Raw genomic sequence first — 21,772 nt, 5'->3', positions numbered from 1 at the left:
GATATTACAGGTGAAATAATTCAAAGATTGATGTTAAAGCACCGTTACAGCGTTTTAAAAATGCTCAGTCATTGAATAGAATAAGTTGCTGTCACAGTTTTCTTTAATCTAAAAGAAAGTTTCAGAGAGTTTCTTGTTTTCGGTTTGGCACAGATCGATGAGTTCGGTTAATGAAAAGCTTCCAGAACATAAGAGACTTATTTTTCGCATTCAGTGACTCCCACGTGTGAAATATATCAATAATAAAATACAACAGATACCTTTAATACACAAATACGAACAAGGACAGGTGAAGAAGTAAAGTTGTGAATATTTACAAGTAAAAGTACAAACTGATATGAACACGATAAAGTTTTTGTTTGTGCTCCTGCATGAGGTGAGCTTTGCAGTCTGATAATTACTCTTTTGTCTCTGTTTCCTTTGGACGACCACCTTTACATTAGCAGAGATCAAGCTTTGAAGCCTTTATTTGTAGCATCTTAACTTGTTTTTGGCACCGAACGCCTCCCTGCGCTTCACCTTTCAAAAGTTAGAATTTCTTTATTGTAACATGTGTAAACACTGCATTCTCTTTCATTTTGCGTCACTTATTTGGTACTTTATAGACAGATTTATTGCCTTTTTCTTTCTTCCCATTTAGTGTTTTCAGTTACTTTGGGCTTACTGCTGCAGCTGATTACTTTGCACCACAGCATCACTGCTGAAATCACCCTGAAGGACCAACTGGCTGATTGTCTGAATGACACAGACTACACACAGCTGCTGCAGACAGCAGAGTCTGGTCTCCCACATATAACTGGAACTCACCATGTTGCCATTGTTGGAGCTGGCATGGCTGGACTTACAGCTGCGAAGCTACTGAAAGATGCAGGACACACGGTACATATGACTCAAAAGTATTATGTATAGTAGATGAAGCAGACTGGATTTTTAAGTCATCTTTTGTTGCATATATTTAGATTAGATTAGATTAGATTCAGCTTTATTGTCATGATACAGGTACAGAGCAACGAAATGCAGTTTAGCATCTAACCAGAAGTGCAATAAGCAGTGAGTGCATGCAGCCTAAATAGTGTGGTTTATAGAGGTATGTACAGGTTGTTTTTACAGCTTATGGACAGTATTTGCAGATGGAAATCTATGGACAGGTGAGACTGTATATACAGTTGATTGAGCAAAATATACACAATAATTGATTGAGGTGTTGAAAACATATTATACAGATGGATAGACTGTTCACTGGAACTATAGCATGGTTTACAATTAAGGAAATAGACAGATGATAAGTTGTCATTTAATACTTAAGGCCTTAATTTTTAAATATTTAAACAAGGTAACCATATTGGAGGCAAGTGGACGAGTTGGAGGACGGGTGGAGACCTACAGGGATGAAGACGGGTGGTACGTTGAACTGGGTGCCATGAGGATCCCAAGTACTCATCTGTGAGTGGAACAAGAAAATGAATCTTACTGCTGATCTTCATTCCAAATCTTATGATTTTCTGGGACTAAACTTTCCACAATCTTTCAACAGTATTCTTCACTACTATATCAATAAGCTGGGGCTTGAGCTGAATGACTTCATAATGGATGACGATAATACCTTTGTCCTGGTGAACGGGAAGAAACACAAAGTGTTGGATGTGAAAGATAATCCCGATATCCTGAATTACAACCTGCGAGAGAATGAGAGAAATAAATCAGCCAACCAGCTGCTGGAGGAAGCATTAAAGCCGGTACTGTATATGGGGCCACATGCTGCCTAAAATTATTTTCAAGGAATATACACCCTCTAGTGGTTGTAAGAGCAACTGCACGTGAAAGTGGGACAGTTGCATTGTAGAAATAATATATTTTTTGTCCTCACAATCATTCTTTCTTAAACCTAACCAAGAAGTTTTGGATTTTAAAGATGAGCCAAGTTTATAATTATTGCATAATACATGAAAATAATCATTGATTACTTAAATTTAAAGCGAAGAGTGCAGATAAATACTTTCAGTTATCATATGCACAGCGAAATAACTGTTTTCAGCCTGGATTTAAACAGAGTTGAGGCCTGTCTCACATCTTCTGGACTTTTCCAGACTTTAGGAGCATAAAGCTGAAACGCAGCCTCAGCTTGTTTAGTCCTGACTCTGGGCACCAGCAGGAGACGCCTCCCTGAGGTCCTCAGAGTCCCAGCTGGTTCATATGGCTCTAACATGTCAGAGATGTGCACGAGCAGAGCTGTTTTAAAGTCTATTCTCTGAGCGACAGGAAGCCAGTGCAGAGACCTGAGCTCTTGACTAATATGGTCGTATTTCCTGGTTCTAGTCAGGACTCGAGCAGCAGCGTTCTGGATGTCCTGCAGCTGTCTTACGGCCCGTTTAGAGCCCAGTGAGCAGCTGTTATAGTAGTCTAACCTGCTGGAAACAAACGCATGGATTAGTCTTTCTAAGTCTGGTTTAGACACTGTTCCTTTGATGTTTTTTAGATGGTAAAAAGCTCCTGATGTTATTGATTTAATGTGGCTGTTAAAGTTCAGGTCTGAGTCCAATATTACCCCAAGATTTCTATTGAGTTTTCATGTACAGATTGAACAGGAGGGGTCCCAGGATAGACCCCTGGGGAACCCCACAGGTCATAGTTATTTGTTCTGAGACACAGTTACCAATTTCAACAAAATACTTCCTGTCCTCGAGATAGGACTTGAAACAGTTTGAAGCACCACCAGAGATTCCCACCCAGTCTTCTAACCTCTGTAATAAGATCGCATGGTCAACTGTGTCAAAGGGTCCAGCAGAACTAAGACTTTTCCTGCGTCTGTCTTCAGGCGGATATCGTTTATCACCTTTTTCAGAGCTGTCTCAGTGCTGTGGTGGGGCCTAAAGCCTGATTGGAAAGCATCAAAAGCATTGTTAGACAGGAGAAAGTCAGAAAGCAGTTGGTATACAACTTTTTCTCTGACTTATATGGGCCGGTAGTTGTTCAGTACTGTGACATCAAGATTACTCTTCTTTAGAAGAAGCTTAATGGCAGCAGTTTTTAAGGCCTTTGGAAATGTTCCGGTCTGGAGTGAGATAGATAGCGAGTTGTGGCAACAAACTGCTCAACACAGACTTAAGAAATCGAGTGGGCAACTCATCAAGGCAGCACTTTGATGGACTCAGAAAACCCGGACCAACTTATGTTCCAGCCTATCCAATCAGGCAACTTGCTGTGTTTATATGTAACCATAACATCGGAAGGAAGACAGCACAACCAGTAATCCACAGGACTGGGCGCTGGACCAGTGAAACAACAGAAAGAAATAAAATGAATAGATCTTCCCTCCATAGACACAACAAGAAATCTTCTGTTGTTAAATTAACTTCCTTTAGTCTATAAACATTGGTATATGCCAGTAAACAGCTATTTAAATGTGTATGCTCTGACTCTGGAGCAGAACAGAAGCTCGCTGTCCATCATAACGCTGGCCAACCACATGAAAATCTGTCTGTAGGTGCTTCACATATGATTAAATGAAAGCTTGGTGAGACTTGCCAAAAAGCCAACAATTTCCATGTGTGCGAACTATTTCATGTCGGATTTTTGGGGTGACTGGAGGATTCATTCAATTGTCAGTAAAAGTGGTGAATTTCAGTTCAAATCCTTCTTTCTGTAGGTGAGAGACGAAGTGAATAAAAATGGATGTATAGCTGCGCTGAAGAGGTTCGACCGATATTCTGTCCTGGTAAGATTCTCATGTTATATTGATATTAAATGAGATTAAGCTAAAGTTAAATTACCACAAATATGATTAGACTCAGACACATAGAGTTTAGTTATGTGTTCTGTCGACTTTTTTCAGTTTCTTAAAACATTTTTTCCTGTTGAGCAGGGATATCTGCAGCAACAAACCGATTTGAGTTCAGAGGCGATTAGGATGATGGGAGACTTGCTGAACCAAGACAGCATCATGTCCATGGCGCTGAGTGAGATGATTTACCTTGAGAGTGATATCAACGACGAAACAATGTAAGGGCTAACACTGCGCCGTTCAAAGTTTATGGGGAGAAACTTCATGTCAACACACACACTCACATGGTAAAACATTTAGGCGAGTTCAGTTTATTCCAGCAGAAAAACAAAGTCTCATAGCTTCTTTGTATGCCATCCTCTAAAGGGAAACATTGCTAATCAGTAGTGAACATTACACACCAGACACCACCAGTGAAATAATGTATTTTTACCAGAAAGTTCCACGAGGGTCAGAAACCTTCTGGTAAGATTTCTTGTTTATGGTGGAAGCCACAGACTGCAGTAACATTCAAGTCAACAGTAGGTGGCAGCAGTGTACCATACAATCTGACTCAAAACAGTAAAGAAAGCAAGCAGCAACTAATCCTATTAGCATTGACGTGCCAGTAAGCAAAGCTGTAGACTATTTTGAACATTGTCGCCTTCGGTATGATGGTTGATGGATGTCCAGCTGAAGCAGTGTCCAAACCAGTGGGTCACCAGCTAAGCTACGTGTTAGCTTCTCTATCTCACAACTGAGACAATAGATGATCCAATGAGCAGCTGCATTGGACGCATCAATGACCACACATGTAGAATCAGTAGACAGCTGCTTATTTGCAATGAACCAGACCCAGGAAGGGCGGCCATCGGCCTCGACCTGCTGGGGTTCGAGAGGACAGAAGAGTGGGGACAACAAACCAAAACACCATTCAAAGGATACCTGCTGAGACAGGAAAACACAAGCCAATGACAACAATCATGCCAAATGTACATAATGTCATAAGACAAACTAAAAGGGGGAAAAAGTGAGCAAATTGGGCACAATTGTGACATAAGAGCGCCCCCAACAGTCTTGGCCTATAGCAGCTTAATTATGGGATGTTTCAGGGTCACCTGAGCCATCCCTAACTATAAGCTTTATCAGAAAGGAAAGTTTCAGCCTGATCTTAAAGGTAGAGAGGGTGTCTGCTTCCTGAAGCCAAACTGGCAGCTGGTTCCACAGAGAGGGGCCTGATAACTGAAGGCTCTGCCTCCCATTCTGCTTTTAGGGGCCTGATAACTGAAGGCTCTGCCTCCCATTCTGCTTTTAGAAACTCTGGGAACCACAAGGAAACCTGCAGTCTGGGCCTATAGCAGCATAACTATGGGATGTTTCAGGGTCACCTGAGCCATCCCTAACTATAAGCTTTATCAGAAAGGAAAGTTTCAGCCTGATCTTAAAGGTAGAGAGGGTGTCTGCTTCCTGAAGCCAAACTGGCAGCTGGTTCCACAGAGAGGGGCCTGATAACTGAAGGCTCTGCCTCCCATTCTGCTTTTAGAAACTCTGGGAACAACAAGGAAACCTGCAGCCTGAGAGCAAAGTGCTCTGTTGGGGAAATATCCAACTGTGAGATCTTTAAGATATGATGGAGCTCGGTCATTAAGAGCTTTATATGTGAGGAGAAGAATCTCAGATTCTATTCTGAATTTAACAGGGAGCCAATGAAGAGAAGCTACAATTACAAACTACAAGAATGTATGGTAACAACTGGAATTTTTCTGTTCTCTAGATTCAGTGAAGTGACTGGTGGAACAGAGCTTATCGTCGATGCTTTTAATGAAATTCTCAAGGACCGGATTCAACTCAACTCACCTGTCAAACACATCAGCCAATCAGATAATGGTGTCAAAGTGTCATATCTGAAAGATCAAGAGCTTCTAGACCTTGATGCTGATGTTGTCCTGGTAACAGCCACCACCAAAGCAACTCTTTTCATTGACTTTGAGCCACCTCTATCCATCCAAAAGATGGAGGCGCTGAGGTCAGTCCACTATGGGAGCTCCACTAAAATCATTCTCACATTTAGTAAAAAGTTCTGGGAGGATGATGACATCAAAGGGGGAAAAAGCATCACCGACAGGCCTTCTCGTTTCATCTACTACCCCAGCCACAGTTTTCCAACAAATGACAACGTCGGCGTCCTCCTGGCCTCCTACACCTGGGCCGAAGACTCTCACATGTTCTTAGGATTGAGTGACGAAGACCTGAAAGAGGCGACTCTGAAAGATTTGGCTCTGATCCACGGGGATCACATCAAGGGCCTCTGCACAGGGGTGAAAGTGAAACAGTGGATGCTGGATCCTTACAGCCTGGGTGCCTTTGCTCTGTTCACACCATATCAGCACTTAGAGCACGCCAAGGAGCTCTTCAGAAGTGAAGGCCGAGTGCACTTTGCTGGAGAACACACAGCCTTCCCTCACGCTTGGATCGAAACGGCTATGAAATCTGCAATCAGGGCGGCTACAAATATTAACGAAGCAGCACAGAAGGAGTTAGCTGGTGATGTGGACAGAGATGAGCTCTGAGGTCTGGGAGTGGGTCACAGGTTCCAGTAATGTTTCTTCTTCCTTTCTCATCTTATTTGGTATTGATTTGATTTAGACCAACCAACTTATCTCGAGCTCCAGTTTGAGCTTTCTATGTTAATGTTTGTAGCTGTATTCATGTGTGAATATCATCCTCCTCCTATCATCCTTATAACTTTACACTGAGATATTTCTATATTGTTTGATTTGAGTTGTACAATATATTAATCAATAAACCTGCAAATCTAAAAGTCACCACCTGTGATCTGTAGTTTATTTAAAGTCCATTAACTTTAGCATAAACTACCTTATAGTGTCGTAATCAGATAATAATCAGGTAATAATTCAGAATCTGTCCTGTTTCTTCCCCTGGATGTCAGCCATCAATTATAGATCCAGTTTAAACACATCAATGAAACAAATTAAACAACAACTGTTGCCAATGATTTAATAAATGTTGCACAAAACAGTCCTTAACTTCGCATTCTACACAAGATTAAAACAATCTCTGTTTACGTAGCATTTATAGGACACAAAGTAAGTGTCCATAAAACTGTCTTAAAGCACAAAGCAATAGCAACTGTCGTTAAGCTTCTTCTAACAATAAGGGTGTAATAGGCTTTGTTGAGACCAGAGAAACATGGCAGGACCAATGAGAGCACAGCTCATTTGCTGATTACATCATGTGATTGCATCATGATCATTCTCCTCTTTCATTGCATCATATCACACCATCGATATACTGTCCACACGAATTGATCACAAGCAAATAAAATCTCAAACGATAAAAGGAGATAATTCTGATTTCAGCCATTTTGGGGGTCTGCAGCTCGAGTTTCGTCCCCTGTGAACAAGGTATTCATGGGTAAGACACTGAAGTCTTACAAATATATGATACACTACACTTTATGGAGTCATTATGTGTGGAATAAGAAATAATTTTGTCTGTTTTTGCTTCAGGACTAAAGGTTCTCAATGTCTTATAACATTTCAGGGTTCAGTAGCTCAGGCCTGAGGTGAGTTTTGTTTAGGCTGCAGCACATGTGGGAAAGATGGTGCAACTTGTGTGGCTCCCCCAGTCACCCACGAGCATGGGGGAGCCCTGGGGACGGGGGGGGCATGGCCCCCGCAGATTCATCGCGACCCCGATCACCCCCATCACGTCCGTACTTAAGGTGGCAAACATCGCTGATAAGACCGATGGTTAATGTCCCGTTACTCTAATTCACATTGCAGCGTGCATTGAGAGTCCGGCGTTTCTATGATACAACTAATGATGCGTTCCAGTTGTACACAGATGTTTCCGAGATCCAAGTCTGATTTTTAATCTGAACCCCATGTGAAGTCGGATCAGGCTCGGAAAGTTTGTAAACAGCAGTTATATGCGTATTTGTACGTTTGTAAGGTTGGGATGCGCTGGGAGTACTCAACTTTGGGGTCATATTTTTCCCAGTTTCATTGTAAATGAACGCTCCAAAGGGTCCTAAAGAGGAATGTGTTGCTGCACATGTTTCACTGACGGAGCGAATGACTTCAATTCAGGAAAAAAAGACAGAAAAAGAAGAAGCAAAAGACAACCGGAGCGTTATTTAAAAAAAACAAACTGTAAGGTTTTGGTGGGTGATTGGTATTCCAGACAGCTTCATAATGTATGGCTGGTGTTTGTTTAACAATATTTATTGTTGTTTATCCATGATTTCAAATAATTCTACAATGGCGTTTTGTTAAAAGTATTGGCCCAAAGGGTATTACAAAAGTAGCTACCTGAGTGCCGGTTAATGCCCAAATTACTTGTTGACATCATTTGTTGACAGCTTGGTCCCCCCCCACTTCAAAAATCCCATCTGCGCCCCTGGCCACTGGAGCAGCTTCCAGCTTCTGTGGTCACAAACTCATCAATAAAACTGTCTGGGAATGAAAAGCCTGCTTAAATTCTCTAAATTTGGCATGCAGCCGTATTCTGGCCTTTATGGTGAATGCATTCTAATAGAACTGGGTGAGCTGGTTTGCCATGAAGTATCAGCTTTGGCTTGCTTGTGCTCAGCTAAGCTTAAACGCGCGTTATTGGGTCGCTTCCTCTCCGTTAGCAGCAGCAACTCTTTCTTTTTTTGTTGTTTTTGAATGCTGACTTTTCACTAAACTAAAAAAATCAAAAGTTGTTGTTTGTTTGAAAAATACTGTGGTTGAAGCCCTTCGGTGGGCAATGACATTTAGCAAGTATCTTTGGATAAAAGTCAGCAACATTTGATGTGTGAGGACACCGTTTTCCAGGAAACGCCTCAAACCCCAGTTCTTTTCCGAGTTCTTCCAAAGTTTTTGTCGGGAGATGTTTATTTTCAGGCTCAGAATCGTTCTCGCCCCAGTGTGCACTCGCTATCCACTTCTTCATCTTGGAACTATGACAGCAAAATGCTGACCAGAGCACGGAAGGTATGTTTACCTTGCCTCTTAGTTTGTTCTGGCCAGGTTTTGCTCCAGTCACTACGTAGGCTTCAATGATGCCATTTTTTACGCAGTACTTTTGCATTACACATTCGATGCATTCCTCCATTTTTTGCCAGCTGCCACCGTTAAAAGTGATCGCTTGTGGAACAACGTTAGTCAGGGTGAACGTTGAGATTTTATCATCGTTTTCAAATGCATGACAACTTGGATATAAATGGCCCCTATTGTATTCTGTATTATCTTTTTGGTCCCGGAGATAATCACTGTAATTGGCTTGGTGCTTGAATATGCCATCCCACATGTTGTTGGTTTCTTCAAGCTGCAAACATTGAAAGCTTCAGTCAGTGCCGCTGATACAGAATCCGTACAATTAAATGACAGTTTTGTGATGTGTTGTTGCTGGTGCTTCCATAAATTAAAGACACACATACCTGTGGCTCTATCATCCAAGGTACTTTAGGTCTTTTTCCTTTTTTCCCTCGGTACTTATATGCAGAAAACACTGGAATCTTGTTCTCGATGTCGTAGAGCGTCAAAAACCTTCTCTTGTTCCGGAAAGTCTGGCAGATGGGTTTGTACCGGTCCTGCTTCTTGATGATGCCCTTTTCTAAGATACCGGGGACCCGTGGAGGAGTTTTATCCAGAAGAAACTCGGAGCAGTCGGACACCTTCCTCACCACTTCAGTCACAGTGGGCACGATGGGCAGGAACGCAGCAAAGAACAGGAAACACCTCATTCTCGATGATGAGCTCTAGATAGTTTTAGGAGAAAAGATACCACAAGTTGAGGTGGAGTCGGAGGTTGAGGACCCAAATGCAGGATTACGCATTATGCCATGGCCAACACACAGCCTGCTGCAAGGCAAAGGAACAGAGGGCTTTGATGCCACACAACACTAAACATACTGATTCGGTTCTGGGACAACATCTGGGTCTCGTGTGTTGTCACGCCTAAAAATGTAGCGTTTCTCAGGGTTTTGTCTTTATGTGCTGCCGCAGCCCTTCTCGCCGTTAGCTGTTATAGTCCGTGTTCAAGAGTTATTATCACCCCACCATCACCACCACTTCAAACTCCAGGAAACCCACCAATCACAGGATCATCTCCTCAAGAGGAGGCTTTCCCCAAGAGAAAGCTCTCCATCGTTCTGAGCTAACTGCAGAACACAAGGAATACAAGGAAGGCTACCCTAAAAGGACCAAAGATTCAAAATAACATGACAGGAAATATCATGCTGTGTCTTCTTTAAATTCACCAAATACCAAACTCAAGTTTTGTGGTAACATTCAACCTTTTGCCTGCATCCCCAGCTGAGGTGTTGGTTTAGGAAACCGCTTGAAGTCACCACACAACATAGATGTTCAGGGGTTAACGCCCTGTGAAACTTTTCCATTACGAGTCCTGATATCTATCAGCTTAAACGTAGCAGTTTGACAATGAAAGCTAATGTATATAAGGTATATGTGGTGGAACTGCACAGTTATGATAAGGTGAAAATGTTCAGAAAAAGGAGAAAGAGGGACGGTTTCACCACATGGACTGTCATGCAGCCCATCCATCCAGGGTGTACCCTGCCTCCTTTTCGAGATCATTGTCCATCCAAATGCCCATTTAATAGCTGCTGTATGTATTGACCTGAGAAAAAAGGAAATATAACTAACATAACTTTGTTATCCGGCTTTTACTTCCAGTAAACGTCCGACAGCTGTGATGGAGCAGCGTAGCTAAGCTCAGTTATGAAGCGATTTTTCCAAAGTTGAAGCACTTTTTATGTAAAACACCAGATTAAAGCTTAAAATTACCGTTGGACTGAATGAACATATTAGGAAACAGGAAGACTTTACCTGAAGCTTTGCAGGAACCAGAAAGAAGAAAAAGTCTCGATTTTTCACGCAGACGACAGAAAAAGGTCTTGCTGTCACCAAAAGCAAGTCTCAACTATCTGTCTATCTTCCGTTCACATGTCCTTTAATACCCAAACAACCGGAGGAGGAGTTCACCAACCACAGCTTTTTTTCTTTTTCAGTACCAAAGAAACACCTTCTGTGTTACCTGAACTTCATGATACATAATTAGCTTAAAAAACATGGTTGTTTATATTTTTTAAACTCTTGCATCCTGAATGCCTCTCATATTATCTATAGTATAATTCCAAGTACATGATTGTTAAAATGCAATTGCATTTGCTTACTATGAATGCAAAATAAAAAGCCTTCATGTTTCTGTGGAAGGTTCTGTAGAAATTTTTATGAGGGGACAGGTTGCAACCACTTAACCACAAACCACAGGCATACATGAGTGTACAAAAAAGAAGAGGAAACAGTCTACCACAGAAAAAAGGGTCACAGGGCCAATGCACAGGAGCACGGTGGTGGAGGGCTGATGATCTGGGCTGGTTCTGCAGCCACAGGACCTGGGCACCTTGCAGTCATTGAGTCCACCATGAACTCCTCTGGATACCAAAGTATTCTAGAGTCAGATGTGAGGCCATCTGTCCCACAGCTAAAGCTGGGCTGAAACTGGCTCATCAACAGGACAAAGATCCCAAACACAGCAGCAGATCTACAGCAGAATGTGGGAAAAAGAAAAGAATCAAGGTGTTGCAATGGTCCAGTCAGAGTCCAGACCTCAGCCTGACTGAAATGCTGTGGTGGGACCTTAAGAGAGCTGTGCAGAAACCAATGCTGCAAACCTCAATGAGCTGAAGCAACGGTTGAAAAAAGATTCCACCACAACCATGTGAGAGACTGAGAACGTCACAGAGAAACCATTACTGCAACCTCCTGCTGCTAAAGGTGCTGCTGCAAGCTGCCGGATCAGGGGATGCAAAGACTGGGCCAAAATTCCTCTTTTTAATCATAAAAATCACAATGAACCAAACTGACACCGATTTAAGTTCACATGAAGATGTTCGATAATTTAAGCGTCTTTAAAAAAGAGAATTTCAGATGAACAATTGAATAAATTGTTTCGTGTCCAGCAACACCAAAGAGGACCATTTACAAGAAAGGAGCCGCTGAGGTCAGTTTATCATCAAAAGGCGCCATATCCGGTGCCTCTGAAACTAACACATTGAGGTTGTGGTAAACAGCTCAATAAACCTGTGAACAGCTCACAGTGCATCAACCTTTGGTGGAAAAGGTGATTGGGAGAGGTCAGCTCTTCTGGCTTCAAGCTTAATTTAACCCTCTTTACTTGATATACAGAAATAAAACTTATAATTGTTGCTGTGGAATTCCTCCTGCATGACACTTTGTCATCGAGGCAAGGCAAGGTCAGCGTCTTGTGACTGATGAATAATAAGTAGAGAATTTAATCTAATCTTCATATAAACTGATGGTGAATGACATCAGGCTTAATAAAAATGCTTTTGATACCATTAATAAAAACTTTTTAACACCATTCAGCATGATAGTCTCCTAAAAATAAGGCATTTGTTGATGCAGCTGTTACATCTCCATTTTAGAAAGCTGGGACACCTAGTGGTAGGATGAAGAACTGCATGGGAACTCTTCAGTATGCGTTTGAGCTCAAACGACCTTTGCTTTGACTTAACAAAGTAGCTGCAATGTGAAAACAGTGAGTTCAACTTAGAGAGTGATGGAATGGAAACAAAAGTGAAAAGCTGTTGCATTGTGTCTCAGTCACTGGTTGCATGATAACTGGCACCATCCACTCCTCATCTTTTCTCCTCATAAGCACTGGCAAAAGCTTCACATTTTATCCAACTTGTAAACACTCACATAAAGCATATTACAGGATGAGGACTACTTTAGAGGACTCTTCCATCGCTTTCTATTCAGAAGAAGACTTGTTTCCTCTCGTATTCTCTCATCGTCTGGTGTTTGACCTTTTGACCTTTGTCACTTCCATTTTTCCAATGCTGTTAAACTCCTCTTTCTCTTTTCAAAGCCTCAAAAAAGGCTCATTTTCCTCCCCTCATCGTATATCATCCATGAATAAACAGTGTCCTTGTTCATGTTTGCTTAGATCAAGCTGATTGGCTGGAAATGTAACGGGCAGAAAGTCTATTAGGCCTGAGGAGAGACAAAAAAATTAAGAATAAAGTGACTTTTAGTGTGGGAAAGTGGAAGGGACAAAGGATGAAAAGACCAAACACCAGACGATGAGCTCGTTGAGAACATACACATCTATGAATAAACAGTTGTGTCAACAGCTCTAAGGTGAGTGTGTATTGATCATCCACTGACATCATGTCTCATGCTTGTAAAACTTCGTGTTTGAATGCTTCTTTTCTTATCTGATAAACATAACCTATGACCTTTGACCTTTGTAGATGAAAAGCAGTGTGAACCTGTGTTTCTGATAATTGGAGACGTTTTTATATTTTTCATACATGCATTTGCTGCCCAACAGTTTCAGCACTTTTTTTATTGCTGAGCTGGAATTCAAACGAATGGAAACAGGTTTTGTTTTGCAATAACTTTCAATGGTGAAGTGAAAACATGAAAAAGGAAAAGAACATGCATCTATAGTGAAATTCAGCGAAGGTGGAGATGGTATGGTTAATGCATGAAATAGATGCATAAACAATAAATACTAACAGTCACAGTCCAATCAAATGTGATTAGTTCCAAATTAGACCAAATTATACATGCAGAGCCTAGTTATAAAAAAACTAAGCTAAGAAAACCAACAGATTGCCCCAAAACTTTCCTTCTGTCCAGTCTGAGCTGCACGAGGCGACTGTGCAAAGAAGAAACTCCCTTTTAACAGGAAGAAACCTCCATCAGAACCAGAACCAGGAAGGGCCGCCATCTGCCTCGATCAGCTGGGGCTGAGAGGACAGGAAAGAGGGGACAACAAGCACCGTAACACCAGGCCAGAGATACCTGCTGAGAGAGAGAAGCACAAGTTAATCTCAGCCATCTCAGCAGCATTTTTCACAATGGACCAGTTAAATGGAAACGACTATTGTCAGACTGCTGGATCCAAAAGTACCAAGAAAAACACTGGACACTCCTGCAAAGCATGGCGGTGGCACATTCATGCTTTTTGGGGTGCTTCTTATCCAGAGGGACAGAGAAACTGGTCCGGGCTGAGCCAAAGATGAATGCAGAACAGCTGACCCTCGCCATGGCAGCCGGTAGCTAAAACAAGTCTTTGTTAAGTCATTGTAGCTTGTTGCATCATATTGGCTACCGCTGAATGATGCAAGTTACCCCCTTTTAGAAATTACCGCTCTGTGGTGCAGCAGATGACATAAATTCCACTGAAACCTTCCCAACTCACACTGAGTAAGACTTTGTGACATGATGCATCACCCCCCCCCCCCCCACCCCCCCACCCCCACCCCCCCACCCCCCCACCCCCCCCCCCACCCCCCCCCCACCCCGACGCATACATATAAACGCTTCTGTCATTCAGCATCCCAGCAGACTCTGAGCTCTGGCCTTCACCTAGCCTCCTCAGGTAAGCACTGCTGTTTTAATCAGCTTTGTCCCATTCAGCTGTTTCATAACGTACGTCATGTGGTTTTATTTCAGAAGCCTGTTCAGCATTAAACTCAACGGTGACAAGAATAGAAAGGATTTGCTGTAGATTCCAGTGGTTTATATATTGATGAAAGAAATACAACCTGACACGTTTCGGGAATTCACTACGACCTCAGTGAGGCTCTTTATTCTCTCTACTGTGTCAATGGGGTCATATCTTTTATCTTTAATCAGGAGCGCATGTTTTAGATTCAAATATCGTTCTGCTCGCACTCAAAACTCTGTCCTCAGACTCAGAACTTACTTGTTTGCAGGCAAATATGCTCACATTTCAACATACGACAACGCTTCCGTGTTTATTGATGACACTCCTCTTGTTACTTGTGTGTCAATGTTTATGAATAAGAGAAATACTAACAGAAAAGGTGCTAAAAGATCACAAGTAACAAAGGGATCATTATCAAAACGAATACTCACTTGAGATTTCCAGATCTTCAGAGTTCCACATCCATGCTGGCTGGAGGTGGAGCTCACCTGTAAGGACAGAGAAACCGCAAGTGCACAGAAGCACTCTTCTGTAAGAGGAAGGGCTCAAATGTGAGTAAATAGATCAGATTTGCACGTAAGCAGGGACTTTTTGAGTGTGAGAACAGAGTTTCGAGGTCAGGCAGAGCGATATCTGAGCATAAAAAGTATGCTTCCTAATTAAAGATAGGGATATACCTTTGGGAAGGTGGTGTTAAGCACCTGCTGGAGAACAACACAAAGAGTGCAGCGACAGAGAAATAAGCAGTTACTCATCCCGTCTTAACTTTTCTTCCTCTTCATGACATCACAGAAGAAAAGACAAGAACTCGACTAAATGGATCAACACGCAGTAAAATGGAAATTCCGTGAGTTTTTCCTGCTTCATTTTTCTTTTAACTGAGGAGTGAGGAGATGAGGATGGGAGATGTGTTCAAGTCCCTCTGAAACCCCAAGAGGAAGAATGGTGGAGCTGTTGCTTTATAGCCACCAAAACACACACCGAAAGGAGTTATTCTGAGCTGTTTTCAACCCAGATGGTGTTTAACATCATGCAGAATTTTGTATTTTTATAAATTGTAACATTACTTTATTTTCAGAAGAAAGGCTTATCGTCCATACATTGAAATGAAAACACATCGTACAGCTGATTTAAGCACAAAAATGCCCGGGGAAATGCTTTATAACTGGCAGACACGTCTTGTTTCAAGGCTTTCAGTCAGATTATAGCCTTGATGCTCCTCTTCCAGACCTAGATTAGGCTTTAACATACGATATGATCTATGGTGGAGTCACACGATGGAAATAAACCTTGGAGTGAGCATACTGGGAATGGAAGAATGATATCCAGCCCTCTTGTAGATTCCTGAGAGCTGAATAATTTGACACTTCCTGGCATTGTTCATAGTCCAATCAGCAAAGCTTGAAGCCCCTGTTCCTTTGGTATCACGTCTTTTTTTTAATGTCCACAAGAAACAGACTTAAGAATCATAAAAATGTCTTGACATGCTATTAAAAACGCCCCACTACTGAAGGTACCATAAGAAGAGATGCAATCATTTACAAAAAGCTACGCCTGGAGTCTTTTTTTCATCTCAAATTCCCTCAATCAACCAACATCAAATCATTTGACTTTTTCTCAATGTTTCCCCTTTAATTTTCTAAAGAATTTGCTTGACTGATGACATCAAAACTGACTCAGGATCATCTCGAGACTCTGCTGATGTTCAGTTGTGTAGGAAATGCCATTTTTATACAAATAAACTGAGACAAACCCTCAGGTGTGTTCTTAAGGAACACTAAGCATCAGCTCTCCTTCTAATAGAGTTCAGATATGTCAACCTGTCAACGGTTACAATAGAATCACCAAAAATCACCAAAATGTTTGACTAAACACATAATTCTTACAGAATTTAATCTCCATTTCTTCTCTTTTTTGACTGCTGTTAACCTTTTTAGTTTTAACTGGACAGAAACACTCCAGTTTTGCACATGTATATCACCACATGCTTATAGCTCCTGTGTTTGCGGTCTGATTGGACCCAAATCTTTCATGTTCTGGCTTTGTTGTGTTTGTGAGTCATCTATTATCTGGAACAATACCGGCCAATGAGAGGAAACCTTTAAAAGCTACTTAAGATATTTGATTTTTTCCATTATGTGCCACCAGGTGGTGTCAGCATGCTGCTGCTGCTGCTCATTTTGCACCACAGCCACACTGCTGTTTTCACCCTGAAGGACCAACTGGCTGACTGTTTGCAGGACAAAGACTATGACAAGCTGCTGCACACAGCTAAGACCGGCCTTCCACACATAAACATGACCCATCATGTTGCCATTGTTGGCGCTGGCATGGCGGGACTAACAGCTGCCAAGTTACTGCAAGATGCAGGACACAAGGCATAAGCAACACACTTGTGTTTATTCTCCCCATTAATGTCATTTCTGTTTGTGGTCGTCGTAAATCGATAACTACTTTCTGGTGAATGGCTTGTTCTTTGTAATATCTTAACAAGGTAACCATATTAGAGGCCAGTGGGCGAGTTGGAGGACGGGTGGAGACCTACAGGAATGTAAAAGAGGGCTGGTATGCTGAGCTGGGAGCCATGAGGATCCCACATTTTCACAAGTAAGTCCTAACCTTTTGTGAAATAAGAAATCTCCTGGTGATTGCAGCCAAACAGAGCTGATATAGCCCCAGTGGTCTGAGCTTTGGACACTTTAATATCACCTTTCAACAGAATCGCCCTCTGGTTTGCAGCAGAGCTCGGTGTCGAGCTGAATGAATTCATTGGTGATGACAACCAGACCTTTTACCTGGTGAATGATAACCAAAAACACAAGACATATGAAGTAAAAGAAAACCCTGACATCCTGAAGTACAACCTACCAGAGAACGAGAGACAAAAACCAGCGGATGACCTGCTGCAGCAAGCTTTACAGAAGGTACAGAGGACTGTGGGCAAGTTGTACTGTGAGCATAGGTTGTTGTGTAGTTTTAAAGTAACACCAGATAAATCCGTTTGCCTTTGCTCTTTGGCTCCTCCAACAGTTGTGGAATGTAACACCACTCAGCCCTGTTGTTCTTTTGAAGAGCCCACAAAGGCGCCATCAAAAGGCCGTAAAATATCAAGCGACTATCAAGCAAAACGGCAAAGAGCTGCGCTGGAAACCAAACTACTGTGTCTCAGCCTTTGGGCACTCTGGGGCAGTTTCAGGCTCAGTAATGTGCATAAAAACATCTAAAAAATGAGTCGGAACAACATAAGGTTCAGAAAGCTTCTCTGGTGTTGCTTTAAAGGTTAAGGTGTCCAGTACCAGTGCAAGAGGTGCTTCTCAATCCAAATACTCTTTTCTGCAGGTGAAAGATGAAGTGATCGCAAACGGGTGCAAAGCTGCACTGGAGAAATTTGACCGCTATTCTGTGAAGGTGAAGTTCAATGTGATCTGTTGAAATTCTGTGGAACTGAAACACATTTGCACAATCTGCAGCCCAGAATTGGTTTGTGTTCATCTAAAGTTCACTGGCATCAACCCAGAACAGCTGTTTGTGCAAAGAACTTATCTATTAGAAAGGGTTTTGTTGCAGGCTAAAGACCAAATGTTGACATGAAGCAAATGTCTCACAATGAAATCTTATTGAAAAACATGCTATCCATGTCATCATTCTTTGAATGTTTGAACTTGTTCTTTCTGTAAGTGCACTGTAGCAACAAAGGTCTCCTGCATTAACCTCTAAAACTACTAGATGTCACGATTTACGTTCTGTTCCATGTCTTGTCTTGTCATTTCCTGTTTTATTTTGAAGTCACTGACCTTCTCCTCTCGTTTCAGATATCTTGCCCTTCCTCCCGTGTCATGCGTCTCATCGTCTTCCCTGATTCCCAAAGTGTTTCCACCTGCTCCCCTTGGTCCCTCATGTGTTAAAATAGTCTGTGTTTCCCTTGTCTCGTCTCCAGTATGTTGTCTCCTTTAGAGCTTCATTACCAGCCATTTGCCTTTGTCCCACGTTCCATGATTCCACGAGCCTGCAGTGAGCGACTCTCCTGTAGTGCATCTTGTTTTGTAATTTAATCTTGTTCCATAGCCTTAGTTTATTTATTGTAACGGTAAGTTTCATAGCCTTGTTTTTCCTCCGTTTTCTTGGAGTGATTTTTGTTGTAACTATTCCTAGTCGCCTCCGTTAAAGGAGAGCTTTTAGTTAAAGTTAAAGTTTCATAGAGCCTCGGTTTTGTGAAGAGTGCGCATTTTGTTTTTTTCCGCCTCATTTTGAGAGCGTGACTTAGTTTGGTTAAAGTGTTCATAGCTTTTCGGTTTTCCTCCCAGTTTGGAGAGATTTTATGTGAACTTTCATAGCTGCACTCCTTCTCCACCTTAGCTACGGAGGAGAGCGATTAGGATTTTTACAGCTTTTCTTTTGCCCTGCTCTGTTTGTTTGATAAAATAAAACCCTTTTGGAATCCAAAGACCCTGCATCTGTGTCCTAAGTCCCCTGACACTAGGTTTCCCTAGAAAATACTAGTCTTGTGTAACGTGGACTTGCATGAATCCTGATTTGGAAAACCAGCTGCTTTCTGGGTTTGTTTAACAGGAGTATCTGAAAGAGGAAGGCGGTCTGAGTCAAGAAGCGATAAGAATGATTGGAGAGCTGCTTAACGAACAGAGCCTTATGTACACCGCCCTGAGTGAGATGATCTATGATCAAACCGACATCAGCGACGACAACACGTAAGACCTGACAGCTGTTGGAAATGGGCACAGCTTTAAACATTTAAAAAGGTTTCAAATAATAAGAACCATAACCAGAGATAAAGAAGTTGAATTAATCGTTCATTTCATGGTGTGGAAAACTGAAATTATTCACTTCTTTGCAGACGATTCCATTCTTTATATTTCAGTATTCAGAGTTATGTTTTCTTCTTCTTTGTCCGCACACAAGCCTTTTTATTGACTTAATCATTTGATTCTAAGTGCAATAGAGTTTTGAGTCGTAAGATGTTGCAGAAAGACTTTGATGGGCTGATTACTGTCTTTCAGCATGCACTTGCTGGTTATCTTTCCTTTTTCTTCAGCCTATTCTGTTGATTTAATTAATGCTACTAATTGGAACAGGCATACACTCATGCAGGTTCTCACATTATGTGACATCAGCCCAAGAGCCACCAAAAATACTTCCTAAACACTTCTGATGTCAATATTTAAGGCCTTAAAGCAAGTTTTTTACATTATAGCTGCATAGAATGAATCACTTTGGAATTATTCACTCTTCCTTTGTGTGTTAAAACAATGTTCTTTGGCTAAAAAGGTGCCATTGGTCTGGCTTTTCTGAAGTACAGACCAGCTCAAACCTCTGAAGTACCCAAAGTTAGATCTTAGTTATGTAACTGGCTTCTTTTCTTTTGCTTTAAGGGGCCATGCAGCGCCCTCGATTGCACCTCTAAGAGCATCCGTTTCTCTTTGTTTTAAAGGTACAGTGAAGCGACTGGTGGGATGGATTTACTCCCCAAAGCTTTTCAGCGAGTCCTCAAAGACCCAATAAACTTTAACTCGACGGTCAAATTCATTAGCCAGTCACATGATGGCGTCAATGTGTCGTATCAGACAGGTGAAGAGTCCCATCTTACTCACCTTCATGCTGATGTCGTCCTGGTAACAACCACAACAAAAGCAGCTCTGTTCATGGACTTCGACCCACCTCTATCCAGCCAAAAGATGGAGGCCCTGAGGTCAGTTCACTATGACAGCTCCACCAAAATCATCCTCACTTTCAGTGAGAAGTTCTGGGAAAAAGACGGCATTCACGGGGGAAAGAGCATCACAGACCGCCCGTCTCGTTTCATCTACTACCCCAGCCACGGTTTCCCCAATAAGACCATCGGCGTCCTCCTGGCCTCATACACCTGGTCTGATGACTCCCTCCTGTTCCTTGGAGCGAGCGATGAGGCCCTGAAAGAGCTGGCTCTGAAAGATTTGGCTCTGATCCACGGCGAACGCGTCAAATCCCTTTGCACCGGCGTACTGGTAAAGAAGTGGAGCCAGGATCCTTACAGCCTGGGCGCCTTTGCTCTGTTCACACCTTATCAGCACTTAGAGCACGCCAAGGAGCTCTTCAGAAGCGAAGGCAGGGTGCACTTTGCTGGAGAACACACAGCTTTTCCTCACGCTTGGATCGAGACGGCGATGAAATCTGCAATCAGGGCGGTGACAAATATCAACGAAGCAGCGCCGCTGAGTCCAGATGAATGTTACGAGCCAGATGAGAGGAAGACTTCTTCTACAATATAATCCAGATTCAAGACGATCAATATTATATCACCTTATTATCACATTATCATCTTCAAGTTGATTTTAAATCTCTTTCTTATTTCTTGTGGTCCTACAAACTACTGGATGTGTGAAATATTGTAACAGTGAAATAAACTCAAGTTATTATTTCTCTAATTTTACCTTCGCTACTTTTTTATTGTATTTGTGAATGTTTGATAAGGAATACCTGTTTTTTCTGGTTTGAGTAAAACAACTATTGTCTTAAGTTAATTTGTATTGTTCTTCTAATTAATCAGATGTTTAATGTGTTTTCTTAATAGTTTATTGCGTAATCTACTTAATTTTTATGAAAAAGAAAATAAACTGAATCATCTCGGATTGCTCTGATGTTGTTTTAATGTATTTCTTGGTCCACTTTGGATAAAAAAGACTGAAAATGCGCATGTAGTGTTTAAAATTTCAAGTTCTAAAGTAATTCCACGTTTAGAAAAGCATAATTTTTACTAAACATGGCCTTTCGGTGTGGTCACAGCGAAAGATTAAACGCAGATGATGTCACTAAACTGCATTGAATCCACAGGACGTTACCCGCTCTTTCTCATGGTTTTGAGTTTGGATATTTTATGAATCAAAGAATAATTCAGAATTTGCTGAAAGAGCACATTTTGTCTCATTGGTTCTGGAATTTATGTCTGGTCTGCTGTAAAAAACACTTTGATGAACTTTCACTTCTGCTTTTTCAGCTCAACTTGCGATTTCACATCTGTCGCAAGAAAAAGGGAGTAGTTCATTCTTTCCTTGAATTTCCAGGAATTCATGTGACACTGTTCAACCCTTCTCTAAAAAACGAGACAGTCACAGCAGCTACACTTAGTCACAGTTTCCTCGTCTATGACTCTAACTCTTTACGATAAAGGGGGGCTTCATTGGCGAGTTGCCTCAGTTTCTAACAATAGTTTGGTTGCTGTTGCATCAATTTAATTAAAATAATACAAGCTTTCCAGTACTTTGCATGTTCCTTTTTTATTTTTTTCCCCTTGTCCTGTCCAGCATTATGGCAGCAGAATTGTGATCTGAACACCTTTTATGCCAAACAGATCTGCTTTGCCAAAGCTTTATGAATGTAAAGCTCCCCTTGATGCCCAAAACCTGCTTATTCATTTATTGATTTTTACAATATTTAACAATATGTAATAATGACGAACCGGACTGGTGGACAGGGAAAGAGGAAGAGCAAAGAAGAAGAAACAGA

General features: G+C 41.7%; 2 protein-coding genes across 2 annotated transcripts; both read left to right on the top strand.

Moving 5' to 3' along the window:
• The first annotated feature begins 746 nt into the window (after positions 1–746).
• LOC140281526 (L-amino-acid oxidase-like) lies at positions 747–6,356 on the top strand. The gene is made up of 6 exons (XM_072375964.1): positions 747–879; positions 1,334–1,443; positions 1,535–1,736; positions 3,647–3,715; positions 3,863–3,999; positions 5,535–6,356. The coding sequence occupies exons 1-6, from the start codon at positions 832–834 to the stop codon at positions 6,328–6,330; spliced, it is 1,362 nt and encodes a 453-aa protein (XP_072232065.1). The 5' UTR covers positions 747–831; the 3' UTR covers positions 6,331–6,356.
• An 8,735-nt stretch (positions 6,357–15,091) lies between these two features.
• On the top strand, positions 15,092–20,538 carry LOC140282335 (L-amino-acid oxidase-like). Its single transcript, XM_072376914.1, has 7 exons — positions 15,092–15,126; positions 16,434–16,653; positions 16,770–16,882; positions 16,995–17,199; positions 17,615–17,683; positions 18,845–18,981; positions 19,722–20,538. The coding sequence occupies exons 1-7, from the start codon at positions 15,092–15,094 to the stop codon at positions 20,536–20,538; spliced, it is 1,596 nt and encodes a 531-aa protein (XP_072233015.1).
• Positions 20,539–21,772: the final 1,234 nt, after the last annotated feature.

This window comes from Leuresthes tenuis, unplaced genomic scaffold (genome assembly GCF_036924035.1).
Source record: "Leuresthes tenuis unplaced genomic scaffold, fLeuTen1.0.hap1 SCAF_22, whole genome shotgun sequence".
NCBI lineage: Eukaryota > Metazoa > Chordata > Actinopteri > Atheriniformes > Atherinopsidae > Leuresthes > Leuresthes tenuis.
Note: the sequence above shows the minus strand (reverse complement) of the source record. Positions and strands in the feature narration are given on the sequence as shown.